Source organism: Mugil cephalus, chromosome 20 (assembly GCF_022458985.1).
Source record: "Mugil cephalus isolate CIBA_MC_2020 chromosome 20, CIBA_Mcephalus_1.1, whole genome shotgun sequence".
Lineage (NCBI taxonomy): Eukaryota > Metazoa > Chordata > Actinopteri > Mugiliformes > Mugilidae > Mugil > Mugil cephalus.
The window spans coordinates 17,484,733-17,498,624 of record NC_061789.1 but is presented as its reverse complement, the minus strand read 5'-3'; the positions used below and the strand labels follow the sequence as shown (position 1 = coordinate 17,498,624).

Genomic DNA, 13,892 nt, shown 5'->3' with positions numbered 1-13,892 from the left:
TAGAGGATAAAGGGCACCTGAGACACATCGAGCATACAAAAGAGCCCGGTATGGTGCTATATATAAAACGGAGACAAGACCAAGAGGCACCCCTGAACACGTGTCGATTGCTGAAGAAATATTTATATTTCCTCATATTTATCTCATATGAGAATTATCAAAATGCACATAAACAATTCTCTGTGACAACCTGGTTTGTGGAGGGGTAGAAAATGTAGGCTGAGGACTTCAGAATTTCAAAAGGAAAATAGTTCATGAAAAGTGACAACCCTGCTTGCTTGATAAGATTTTAGTAGGTTCAAGCACGATATTTGTCATGTAAAAATAAAATTCTGTACAGTGAGTATCTTGGAAGATCAGTCTTAATGAAGATATCTATATACTAGCTATTAGATACATTTTAGATCATGAATACTGTATTAGGTGCTCCAGATGCTGACTACTACAAAACGTGCTGATATTCGGTAGTATCACATGTGACAAGTGTTATTCTGGAAAATATATCTTTACATCGGTGCATTGTTTCCTATGGGTAAGTCATGTGTTTGACCTAAGAAACAAACAAACAAAAAAGTCCGCAAGTTGTTGAGCGGCATGTTATTGTTGCTGACTGTAAATAAAAATGAAAAATCCCCTGCCTTTCTGCTGAACTGAATGACCTCATGTTCTCGTATCCATATCAGAATAGTATATAGTAGCACTCTCTACGCCGCACACACACACACGCACACTCTCTCACTCTCTCTCTCACACACACACACACACACACCACAGCACCACAGACAGCTTCATTGATTCTCCAGATTGACTGGCTACGGTCCAGAACAGGAGGTTGACAGTTGTTTCTTCAGACAGCTGAGTCAGCAGCTGACGGTAAAAGCTGCGCATCTCCACGCCCCCTCATCTTCACAAACCGGTCTGTGTTCACTTCCTATCCCCAAACCTAACCCCGAAGCCGGCGTGAGCGGGCGTAGTAAGCAGCGGCGCAGAAACTGCTTCCTCGTTCTGTTTGTTCAGTTGTTTTATCTCAGCTGCCACCCATTCTCACCAGGACTCGTGGGAATCCCAGAAGTCACACTGCTGATGATCGCATCAGAACTGTAGCTTCACAAGCGCAATGTGGAGTTTCCAGTCAGGGAAGTCCAGCGATCATGTGTTCAGAGGTCTGTGATGTGTCGAGAGAAACGCTCTTAAATTGAAAATGGGAAGTGTGACAGCTCATCTATTGTATGTATATTTGCATTCATAAAACTACTTGTTTGGCGATTACATTCAAATGGATTGATGTGGGTCTCAACAGATTTTTATTACGTATGGAGGATGTTTTAGTTTAAAATCCCAGTAAAAACACTGAGTTGGTGTTGCGTGCGTCATTACCTCAGATTCACTGTAGAAAAAATACATTCCCATACATAATTAAAAGATGATGACCTCTCATGTTACTGTTATTACTGTTATTCCCCATTGAAATGGTGAAATGGTTGAATGCAAAAAGCGTTATTTTGATATTTTACAATATCAAGCCACTGTACTCAACAAGTATATATTTATTTATAGACCAACGCAGACCGCTTAAACAGAGTTCCTGTTTCAAAGACAACGATAAATGTCAACACTACCGGATGGAGAGTGATTAATAAAAATAGGAAAAAAAAAAAAAGTATATTTACATTTTAAGCGCTATGCTCTTATTCAACATGGTGGGTTTCTTGAAAACTTCTAATTCACCAAAATGACAACAACTCCACGACCCTCCCATCTGTGGACCTCGCACCAGGGCTTGGCGACACAATACTGCCCAGTTGGACAAGGCCAATATCAAGGTCGGGAAATCAACAATGGGAGGCATCCTCACGGGATGACAAAGAAAGAACGTGGCTTATTTTAGTCAACTTTACTCGAGTTTACTCAACTGTATGAAATGTTAAGGTCGACTGCTACAGACATCATTGTGTGCTCCGTAAATCATCTATACTGTTCATAAAATCATTTATATTACATTACTGATTATATCAGGCAGAAGAAAAAGGACTAAAATTGCATATTTCCAATTCACATGGTAACAAACAGTATTTAAATGGGAGTGACAAAAAAAAAAAAAGAATTGTACCAAATTTACATTGCAATGACATCATGTATGACAATACTATGAAGGAAAATTATCTAACAAGTGCCAGACATGAATGGTCTGTATCCTTCGTCCATATTTTAAAACATCACATGGCTGTGAAAAATACTACTTTCCGTTTTGTGTATAAACTACAAGGCAAGAGAATCCGTTTTAAACGCAATAAGGTGGAACGACTGTGGCATTACATTTGGCAGGGGCAATCTGGAAAAGACAAATGCATCAAAACCAGTTGGTACGATTCGAAAAACATCATAGCTTATACAACTTTGTCTTTCACTACATTTCCTCATTCAAAGAAAAGAACACGTGAATTATCAACCATTTAGTCTATAACGAAAAATACAATGTTCTCAAAAAATACATTTCCATATGCTTAAATGCTTTAAAAGACTTAAAAACATTTATGAAGAAGTGGAAGCAGGATGCTGCGTAAAATACAACAGGCCAGTACGCACTGACATTACAATCCTTTGTTAAAAGAATACCTTTCCAATATCATTCATCCTCCCTATTGTGTCAAAGTGAGTTGTTTTTACATACGAACAAAAAATAAACTATACAGGCAAAATGTGTGTACAGAGAGAGAAACAAATCACCATTAAATCCTCGGTCACATCACAACAGCAAATCCCAACAGAAGACAAAAGGAAAACGAAGGTGTCAGAGAATTTTTCACAAAGGTGACGCTACATCCATGTCCAAAGTGATTGAATCTACGGATGAAAGAAAACAGTAAAAATAAGAGGCAATTAATACAGCGCTCAGGGACTGTGAACACATACTACTACTACTTTACAAGGTTTAATTTAACCATTTGCAATGAGTGGTTAGGGTGATGGTGAGGGTTAGGAAGTGCAGACCTCTGAAGTCATTACCCAAATCAGTGGCCTCGAAAGTATGAATGTGTGTAAGTGACTCACCCAAATGTCCTTGATTAGCTTCAGCTTCGTTGTGCATCAGGGAGTCGAGGGTGCGAGGAGACATGGGGAACAGGTCACTGGTGTTTCCAGAGTTAGTGCTGTGGAGAAAAAAAAAATTAAATTTTAAAAATCACAAGGTACAATGCCACCTGACTGCCTACGTGTGTTTGTCGCTTCCTTTCATTCTGTTACGGCCTCTCTGTCATGACTACGAGTGATATGAAAATAGCCTGGTCACACCAGTGGCCGGGGTACCGCAAGGAAAAGGGTTGGGATTCTACAAAGTAAACAAATCAGTAGCTGTCTGTCTCTCCGTAAGTCTCATCATTCTCTGTGTGTAATCCAGCAGCCGCATGCAAAGTCACTGTCACAGAAAAAAAAGAAAAGAAAGAAAGATGCGATGGTTCTGTGGTGAATGCAAGGAAATTCTAAACTACTTTTCAATTTAAATGCTGTAAAACGAATAAAAATATGAAAGACTGGGCCTGGTTTTAGTCGTCGTCTTTACTGATCCTGGCTTTTGTCTTGGGAAGCACGAAACACAATAACACACGGGGTACATCAACTGCATGATGCTCCCCAGTTCATGCCACAACAGCTGGTTAGTGATGTGTCCATTTTCTCATGGTAGTTGATTGGAAGAATTGTCATAAATATTATTAATCAGTGAAATCTTATCCCAATCTTCCTTAAGCAATTAGAGCACTGCCCGATCCCTATAAATAGACGAGGGGTTATGACAAATATGTCTAGAAAACGAGATTGTGACTTGAACCAAACGAAAAACGGATGAATGGCAGGGAGATGCGCTCGTATTAGAACCCAGATCAGTTGCTGTGAGTTTGACACAAAAACAGACATCGTGTAGGTGGGGGGTTACAGCTCGTATTAATCCATCCCATTCCAGAACGCACCAAGCAAACACACAGACAAAGTGACAAGATGCACACACAGCCCTACATGCCACCTCCCCCAGGCCTACCCTGGGAATCCGTTCCCAAGCAGCTCACTGTCCGGCAAGTCCATGAACACGGAGGGACACCTACGGAGACAGGTCAGGATCTCACTGAGCAAACCTCACAACCCACCAGCACGCCATCAAACGCACCACCGTCCACAGTAAACATGGCTGACAACCCGTTTAGACACTCCCTCCATGTTTGTCAACCCTTTGTCCATGTACACTGTGTTTTATGGTTGCTGTGGTGACTGCAACCAAAACCCGTTGCTTAACGTTCGGTGGTGGACGGTGATGCAAGCAACGGGTGACACACGGCTACTTGTGTGTAGAGGATGGGGCTTAATTCCCTTCCAACAACGCTCAGTAAAGAAAATTCAGACGGTTTGTGTGAGCAACAGTCTGCATAAACTACTTAGGATTTTGGAAATGTCTGGATACACAGTGCGTGGCCTGAACATGGTGATGGTTCCTCCAAAGACAGTAATGACTCACAGCGAGAATGAAAATAACTCTGTTCCCTTTTCTTTGAACTTTCGGCAACACTTGCCACATGTGGAAATTAAAAAAAAAAAAAAAAAGTAATCTCTCGAGCAGGAACATTGAGTCCTTATTAAAGGAAACATCAACGGCATGTAACAAGGGCTAAGGTGAGCGGAGGTTACCGAGTGTCGTGCAACGTCCTGGAAAATACAGCAGATAGAAAGATAAGGGAGGAGTGGCGGATACTTACGGGGTAACGCAGATGAACTTCGTCTTCAAGTACGGCTGGATGGCTGTTGAGAAAAACAGCGTTAGGATATAATAAGCCCGCTGACTAATGTGTGGGATTTCCTTTTGGCATAAACACCACAAGGAACAACACTCACTACTTGTTGAATCTCCTCCCATTTCAGGCTCGGGAGCCGCTTCTGGCCGGCAGTATTTCCCGAAAGCTTCCTCTTTGGGGATTTCAGGGTAGAGGAAAACAAGCGGAGAAACCAAGATGTTGGTGGCATCCATGATCTTGTAGCCCATGATGATGTCGGCGAAGGACATGCTGTTGAGCTGCTGCTTGGTGTAGGGCTCCACGGACTGGATCTGTGTCTTTCCTTTAAAGAAATTTTTTAAAAAAATACACAAAGCTCAGCGTCACGACAGAAATAACGAATGCAGGAACGGTGGAACAGGTTCCAAAAATACTCACCGCTGATGTCTTTCTCCACCCATGTAAATGTAATGCCCCCCTCCTTGCTGCTCTCACTGAAGCGCAGAAGAAAAGTGCCGGGAGGTTTCGGACTCAGAATGGCTCTCTCCCGCTCCTTGCTGATGAATCCCATGATGTACCTGTAGGCATGCCACGGGGCGCAAAACACGGCGAATTTGAAAACGTCTATTTTTAAGCTGTCGACCGCCACTGAAAGGAAGTTCGGGACTCGACTGTAAACAAAGGACGACCCCTCACCCTTCATTCCACAGTGCGAGGATATACTTCTTCACCAGGTCGATAATGTTGTCCAGCCACACCCAGAAGGAGAAGCCTTTACCAGCCATGTTTTCCTGTAAAGAGGAGGAGGAGAAAAAGAGCAACTTACACAAAGAAACAGAATATCAAGAATATAGACTGCAGTATTATTAATGGTGGGTGACGTACCTTACAGAACTTGGCCCAGGTGATCTGACATCCAGAGTAGTTGACACAAGGCCCTGCACATATCACATATTAATATGCAGGAAAAGGCAAATTTGAATGATTTTTAGACACTTTTAGTCATATCTTACCTAGTAACTTCTCAGCCAGTGTGGTGAGCTGTTCAATGGTCAGGCCTCTCTTGGTGGTAGAGGAGAACTGCCAGCTCAACACCTCAGCCACCTGGTCCCACGTTCCCACCGGAGGCTTGGTGAAGAAGTTCACGTTCTGTGAAGAAGAAGAAGAAACCCGGGCCGACCGTGATCAGCAAACGCAACTCTCCCGCGCCAACCTTCTCCTCCCGCAGAGATGAGCCCCCTCTCCAGCAGAGGGTGCTGTCTTACCTTTGGGTGGTTGGTGAGCATGTTGTACCAGAGGATGGAGGCCCAGGCATTGGGCATCTGGCAGATGTTAGAAATGACTACCACAGGCAGAGAATGAGTCTACGCAAAGGAGAAACAAAAGTGTTTCAGTCAGTGCGTTTCGGTCATGTTGTCCTTCAGAACACGTGCCGTCCTTTTCTAATATTTACTCGGCGCTTCACGTAATAATGCAAAAATATTGAATTTTCAGGGTTTCCTTTCAAGAAACTTCTCAAACCTATAAAACAGAAGCTTAACTTCCATGGGCCCTTCCTATCAAACAGTGATAGGAGAATCATTTAATACACTGAACAAAATAAAAATCTAATCAAGAAATGACAAATTCATCACGGCTCCGGAAAGCTTGCCATCTCTAGCGCTGTGGTGGCCTAGCCACAGCGGGCTCACCAGGAACAGGTCAAAAACTGGTTTGATGGAAGAAGTTTATCTTCAAGTAACAGCTCATTTACAAGCTGATGCCGTGACAGTCTCTGGAGGAGGGAGACTATGTAAATGACTCATTTGTCTGATGACTAACTTTGTATATGTGCGGTATGAAAGAGCAAAAGTGCATTATGCTTCAGGAAGGTCTAAAGCGCTGTTGCCTTCTAGTGATGTGTGAACGTTTAACTGTTGAGGCAGGAAAATCTTCCAGTTCAAGAAGCAACGCGCCAAAACAAGAGGGGAACCGATGTGGCAAACTAAGTGGCAGTACTCACCTCCAGATCTATCTTCAGGCCTTGGTGATAGACTTCTGTCTCAAAAGTAATAAGATGGAGCTCCTCTGTGACAATCAGAGAGGCCTAGAGAAAAACGATAACATAAAAACTGTGTATTTATATTAACTATAGAGAATGTCTTACTCAAACATTTTAAACCACAATATTCCACCCTAAACACAGGAGCAGTAGCCTAGATTACATCATCCACCAAGTTTTAGGGATGGTACTCACGTCACTATTGGTCCGACCACCATTTCCACACCTCTGTTCTCGCAAGGTCTGAAACAAACAGGAAGTCAGTGCTCCTCATCACACAACTTAATTACTTCGAACTAATGGCACCTTCATAACTCACCAAGTGTTTAAACTCTGCTGACAGGCTGCCATTGTTAGACTCCTCCATGTTCATTACTTTTGTGTTGGTGCCCAGGATGTTGAACTTTCGTGACCTAAAAAATAAAAAAATCATAGCAAGGCAGGAAGTAAGGCTGTTCTCTAAAGCAAAGTGCATTAAATCTTTAGGCTTAAAAGGAAATTCAGATCTTACCCTCGAATTGCAGCCACATCCCCAGATTCTCTGAAAAGAAAAACATTAAAATCCGCAAAATCAGTCATTTCTGCAAAGTCTTGAACGAAAACATGATTTGCTGATAAAGAAACTCACTTGTCAATGCAAACTTTAATTTTCAGCTGGTAGTTGAGTTCAGGAAACTTTACCAGTAACCTTGAAAGGGAAGAGGAAAGAAAATTCATGAAAATATAAAATGACGCAACTGTAGCACTTCCCATGCATGAAAATGTCATAAAAATGTACTAAAAGTATGTTAACCCTTACCTGACTTTATTAGTGAACTGCACGCCTGTCTTGATGACCAGAGGTCTGTCTGGATGCATGGGCATACAAGGCTGCCTTTCCACCACAAACGCACTGAAACACAAAGTAAATCATGTTTCAGAGATCTCCTTCAAAAGATAAATAGTCTCCACTTATTTACTTAAAGCCCATCAGATTTTATTAACACCTAGCACACAATCATCATATGGAGTACCTCTTCATGAGGTTTCTGAACAGGTCCACGATCTTCTCCTCCAGTGCGGGCCGGTGCTGAATGATGGGGTCTCCTTTGTAGGACACCTTCTGCTGAAGCTCCTCCAGCTTCTTGATCTGCTGGCGAATCTGGAGCTGGGACTCGGCCAAAGATGTGATCCTGATGAGGAGAAGGTTAGACGTCTCATGAGAGTACGCGCTTTTTAAATGGAGAGACAGCCGTGTTGACAGCTGATTAAAGTTTCGCTTACCATGTTTCAAGGCGATCGAGGCAGATGTTAGGCGGACCTCCAATGCAGGCGATTTGCTGTCTCCTCTTCCAGTCTGCCAGTTCTTCGTCCGTCAGGTTCTTCTGTACGTAGTCCATGGCAGTCAGCAGGCCTCCCATCTCTGTCACGATTTGCTGCAAGACAACAAGCAGAGCACACATCAGACATGGGAGCAGTTATCACGTATCTGCGCTCCAACTTTTCTGTCCTCATAGCATATCGTTTACAATACTTGATACTGACTGGGCTAATATCCAGGTGTCCAACTCAAACTTTAAATGGGGCTATAAGGCAAATATTCAGCCTTGCCAGTTCATACTAGCCAATTTTCTATTAATGTCACCAGAGTCTATGCGAATTGAAACTAGTTTCTCATTTGTATATTATTGTTTCTCACTCTCATGTATATATTTTACATCACCACATGTTAAGTACAGACACTCACCCTCCTCAGCTGGTCCAGGGCGCTCAGCATCTGCTCGAGCTGAGCCATCTTCTGTCTGGTGGCGGCTGCCTGGCTATTTCCATTCAGGTCCTGGGACAACTCTGGAGACAAGGGGAACTTCAGGTTAAATGCGCTGTCATTAACTAATATCACAGAAGACATAAATCTAAGGAAATAATAATTAGGCTCTTACCTCCTTGGCTTTTCAGGGTCTTGTAATTGAAGTCAAAGTCGTCTTGCAAGTTCTCAAGCATTTTCATCTTCTGTTCCATATCCTGTGGACCAAAGATAAGATAAGCTTTCTTTAGCCATTACTCTGCATATTCAAACATTTATTTATTTTGCGGTCTGTCATCGAAACTAACCTGCACCCGCTTCCTGATGTCTTGGAGGTTGTGCTCCAGTATCTGCTGCTTCTCTGTCACCACCGTCCCAGTAGGATGCGCTGCCTGGCCATCCTGTAAGAGAATAACAGGGGCCACTGCCATTTAGAACAATTGTGGAAACCAATTAGATGCTATGATGTTGTGATTGTCAAATAACATCATGAAGTCAACAGGTAGGTCTTATGTACCTGTGCAGCAGAGGTGGCAGTCTGCAGCAGCCTTTGTTCTTCCCACAAACAGCGCGCGACAATGCGGGCAATCTCCATGGGCTTCTCCAAGTACTTGCTCTGCAGGTGTTGTTTAATCCTGCGCAGGTTATGCTGGTAGAGAACGTTGTTCTCCTGCAGGAAACGGCTGTACTGCTGGTCTATTTCTCCCAAGAGGTTGTGGAAAACCAGTGTGGCATGTGATTCCTTATTGGCAGCGTAAGCCCTTTTAAAAGACATGGTAAAAGTGATCAGGTTATGATTTTGTCCAGTTTCTAGCTCATTCCCATCTCTGAGAAAACGACTCGGGAGAACATACACAGTCTGAAAACATATTTCTTGTGCTTTTGAGAACACAACAGTTGAGGCGTAATGTGATACATAATACACATGAGAACCCTTTAATAGTCCAATGAGATAACAAGTCAAAATAAAAGAGTGAGGATGAATATCTAAACACAATGGCTTTTTATGTGGCTAGTTAAGACTCAGTTGGGTGACTGGGTAATAACCAGTGTGAAAAGATTGGAAGATTAAGACAATGACAGCGAATACGATATCTGATTAAAGAGAGCCTACGAATATATTTATTTCTCACCAGTCTTGGCTCTCTATCCAGGGGGCGAGGAACTGCCGTAGCTCCATGGGGAAGCTGTCACTGTACAAGTGGTAGAGTTGCTCCAGATACCTGGTCTCCAGCTGCTGTAACTGGTTCCACTGGGCCATCCTGACATATAATACCTAACACCTGAAATATGGACATAACAACACAGATAAAATCAGAAATCCACAGAATATACCAATAAAGTTTTTTTTTTTTTTTTTTTTTTTTAAGAGTGTTACATGGTTTGAAATAACTGTTGCACTCAGGGAAGTGGCTAAATATCACGTTTTCTCTGAAAACGATGACAGGCCCATGGGAGGCCTCCTATTGAGCACAGTCACTTCCTGTTCACTGAAACACAACGCCTTCACTAAGAAATATAGGCCGACATGAACAGCTGTCAACTCCCTTAGCAAGCAAGTAGTTCATGATCTTTCACTGAGCCTTTGTCTCAGTGGCATTTGTCAGAAACAATTAAAACACATACTTTTCAAGGGCTGTCAAAAGGCTCAGTCTAATGTGAATTTAAAACCAGAGACCTACATTCTCTGACATAATAGAAGACTGCCTTTTAATCACTTCCTTGATAAAAACTTGCAACTTGAGCAGTATTCTTTCATTTATTGTCAAGCCACTGCTGGAAGAACACTTACTATCCATCCTCAATATTAATGTTGGTCCCACACTACATTTAAGTCAATCAGTATTATTAATTGCAGCTATATATGACAATTAAACATAACACAAAAATGCACACTGTAAAATGGCCCATTAGAACTGACTGGTCAGTGTCAGTGCAACAGAACCAAGTTTCTTTTCAATCAGCCCATGGAAAGTCAAAGGCTTCAGGTAATACAATCATTCTCACTAGAATCACAAGGGTAAAGCCTTTTCACTACGTAAGTCAGATAACTAATTGGTTTGTAGCGTTGCAGCTTTCATATGACCCTATGTTCCTCTTTCATCGACATACGAAAAAAAAATGGTTATGCATGGTGTGAATTTCTGGGCATGAGAAAACCCTGAGAGGATCACATCAAAGAGCAGCTGAGTCATTGTCAACACAATCACAACTCCTCTAACTTTTTTAACAACAAACACTAAATCAACTTCTGCGGAGTGACTTTTCCTCTATGAATGAATATTTCTCCCTTAATTATGTCTCTCCATTTATTGTATGAAATAAACAACCTGAATCAAGTGGCTTTGACATACATTAGTAACTTCCATGAGAAGTCTGATAAAATTATGAATAAATCACTGTGTGCAGTGGCAGAACAAGCACAATATTCTTTTATTATTGTCCAGCTATCTTTTCAACAAGCCACTAGTCTGTGCCAGGTGTTAAAATAGCAGGGTTTCCATTTGTAGAGGGAGATACAAGCAAGGTCCAAGAGGTCTGAACATGCTGTCTTCTGGTTAGATTACTTACACATTCTGTCTGGCACACACTATAAATGATAGATGATGAGGACCCTCTGAACAACGCTCACGTTTCAATATTGATCCAGCTGGCCAGGCAATGATTTGGCCTGAGCATCACATGCATCTTTGCCTGAGCTGTAAAACACAGTTTGATGGCAAGATTTCATTCATCACTAATGTAATTAAACCTGCCATGTCGGTCAGGTGAGTCTCTCCACCGCCAACTTCGCACCAACAGTAAACCACAATGTCTGAAACCATGTCAGTGATATTCCAGGAAGTACTTCCTTGAAGAAACAAAGAAGAAGAAAAAAAAGTGAACATGCCAACTTTCGTTTTTGTTTCTCTTTTTTTTTTGTGGTCTCTGTAAACAAAAAGGACAGCAAAAGCACCATTATGTGTGCTACGTGCAAAACGATATTATGATAATCTGTGAATCTAAAACCAGCGACCCTAGTGATCTCTACTGAAGCAACCTGTACTTGACCCACTTTATCCCTAGGGCTTCACGTGTGAGCTAGCGATACGTAAGATAGCATTTTTCCCTTGGATCAAACCATTTCATTCAAGTCAAAGCTGATATTAGGCACGACCAACTCATTTTACGCATTCTAGTCCGTGAAATGGAAGGCTTGGATCCCACTGCCATTGTCAGACATGTTGTCCTGCAGATGGGATAGAAATGGGCGTGACAAGAGAAGGCGAACACAAAACAATGCCATGCCAGTGTGCTACTTAATTCAGATAAGAATCACGGCAAAGTCGCCTTCAAACACCTAATGTGTTGTCATTTTTAATTAAGTTACGCGATCCAAGGCAGACGAGGAAATTAGAAAAACATACAGTTAATACAACAGGACCAGGTGTCCTGGTTGTGATATTATTAACTTCACAAAAAAAGCAAGAAGAAGTGGGAAGCTACCGTTATGTTATAACACGTTTATAACGTATGTACCACGGTTGGCACACAGTGTTTCTACATCATGAATAACTTATAACTCGGTCGCACTGCAGCATCTGTAGTTTAGTAGCGTTATGGCTAACGGGGGGTAGCCATGCATTAATGTGACATGCCGTGGCATAATGGTGACAACGATCCAATCTCAGACCTATGAAATTAGTTAAATAAAAACCAAAAGCAGAAGTCAAATTATGGTCACTTACCAAACTCGCAGTCAGTTTTTTGAGAAGTTTTTCCGCCAAAATCAGTAGTTTTTTTTTACTAAAATACACTGACTACAACAGTCAGCGAGGACTTTTCTAAAAACTGAATCCGCGGAAACGAGGGAGAACGCACTAAAAAAAGAGCCTAACTGTGAATCTTCTCTCGCCGACACGAGAAACACTTCCCCGACGCAAGCACAGCTCTTTTCGTCCAACCCATACCCTACATTGCAGTCTTTCCAGCCAGACAAACTCTGGTAAGTGCTTTATTGACACCTAAACCTACCAACACCAGGCCGTATCTTTGGTATTTAGCCAATCAGAATGCAGTTTATGAGGAGAGGAGGCGGGACATCGCAGTGAGGTTGGTTGAGGAGGCCATGTTTACTGCTGTCGCAATTGAGCTGTTCCCTCAATTAAACCCTCCCTGCTGGCGGAGTTAAGAGTAGGCACGACTTATAGTTGTTTCCGAGGGAGGGCGCGCATTTCGACGGAACAGCTAGCCTGGAAGTCATCTGAGTTACTGGCAATGTCGACGTCATCAAGAGTTTAATAACACCAGTGCTTTATTATTGACTCCCGGGTATCAGTATCCATTGTCAGATTTACAAAGCTTATACTCACATAATAGAATAAAACATACAATCTGACACATGTAGAGTGCAATCAGGTATATAAAAGGTAAATATATTTTAGGGAAATTAAATACCAGGCAGGGCATTCCTCATAAACTCTTTATTTATACTGGTTGGGTTAGGGCAAATAGGCCTTAATACAACAGAACCACTCAAGTTTCCCTTTTTTTTTATTTGAGTATAAATCAGTAACACAGAAGCATTTATGTCTCACATTATGTGCAACAGTGTGGCTGACTTTTTTCCTACACGACAATTTGTAACCTATGAATGGCATGCTCCATATTATAGATGCTCTATATTATAGCTATGTTCAGTATTTAGTAGCAAGGCAAACTATACATGGGATCAAAATGTATAATATATATATAATATGCATGTATAAAATAAACAAAGAGAAGTTGATGCTATAAAAATGCCTGTGATTTAACAGGCCTATCAAGGATTTATGTTTTCTACCACTTGATGTTTTGGTTAACGGTAAGCACAATATGCCTCACCATCCTTCTCCTCGGTCTTTCTGGCTGTTCTCTAGCCAGCTCAGTGCTCAGGGAGAGCTCTCTCCTTAATTGCGTTTCCTTCCCATTGATTATTTTAATGGTGTTCCCTGCTACACAGTGGGCTTCTCTGCGCCTACACCGCATCAAGGTCACACACGTCTCTAAGGATGTAAATGGAAGCTATACGTTAACCCTGTGCTGTCCAGAGCCCTGCGTGCCCAACATACAAAATCAGGAGTGGAAATTACTGAACACCGCCACTGGAATTAAACATCAAGCTCAGAATAATTACAAGAATAATCACTTCCCTTCAATCCGCGCAACCATCTTTAACTTATATTGACCACGTTATTTTGGGATCGCATTTCAAAAACATTGGTGGACTAGATCATACGGTTCTGACATTTATTAAAGCGCCACGCCATTCATAATATCTGACAGAGTGCTG

At 41.9% G+C, this 13,892-nt stretch overlaps 1 protein-coding gene across 2 annotated transcripts; it reads right to left on the bottom strand.

The window, feature by feature from the left end:
* Positions 1-1,529: 1,529 nt before the first annotated feature.
* stat3 (signal transducer and activator of transcription 3 (acute-phase response factor)) lies at positions 1,530-12,551 on the bottom strand. 2 transcript variants are annotated; one of them, XM_047572087.1, is made up of 24 exons: positions 12,310-12,551; positions 9,715-9,864; positions 9,099-9,342; positions 8,890-8,982; positions 8,718-8,799; positions 8,525-8,625; positions 8,062-8,213; positions 7,812-7,970; positions 7,598-7,690; positions 7,427-7,486; positions 7,310-7,339; positions 7,118-7,211; positions 6,994-7,041; positions 6,760-6,843; positions 6,023-6,121; positions 5,771-5,906; positions 5,643-5,695; positions 5,454-5,548; positions 5,196-5,335; positions 4,879-5,100; positions 4,743-4,785; positions 4,034-4,093; positions 3,052-3,149; positions 1,530-2,844 (listed from the first exon to the last, which is right to left on the bottom strand). In XM_047572087.1, exons 2-24 carry the CDS (start codon positions 9,840-9,842, stop codon positions 2,804-2,806), a joined length of 2,355 nt encoding a protein of 784 aa, XP_047428043.1. In that variant the 5' UTR covers positions 9,843-9,864; positions 12,310-12,551; the 3' UTR covers positions 1,530-2,803. The 2 variants fall into 2 exon arrangements, with proteins under 2 accessions (XP_047428043.1, XP_047428044.1); XM_047572088.1 differs by lacking the exon at positions 4,034-4,093.
* Positions 12,552-13,892: the final 1,341 nt, after the last annotated feature.

What these genes read in the sequence shown, in the direction of transcription:
- stat3 (XM_047572087.1), bottom strand. Translation starts at nt 9,842, where the DNA reads ATGGCCCAGTGGAACCAGTTACAGCAGCTGGAGACCAGGTATCTGGAG. An exon ending in CCCTGGACCAGCTGAGGAGG is followed by an intron (nt 8,214 to 8,524) that starts GTGAGTGTCTGT and finishes GTTGTCTTGCAG; the next exon opens with CAAATCGTGACAGAGATGGG. An exon ending in CAGTTCACTAATAAAGTCAG is followed by an intron (nt 7,487 to 7,597) that starts GTAAGGGTTAAC and finishes TTCCCTTTCAAG; the next exon opens with GTTACTGGTAAAGTTTCCTG.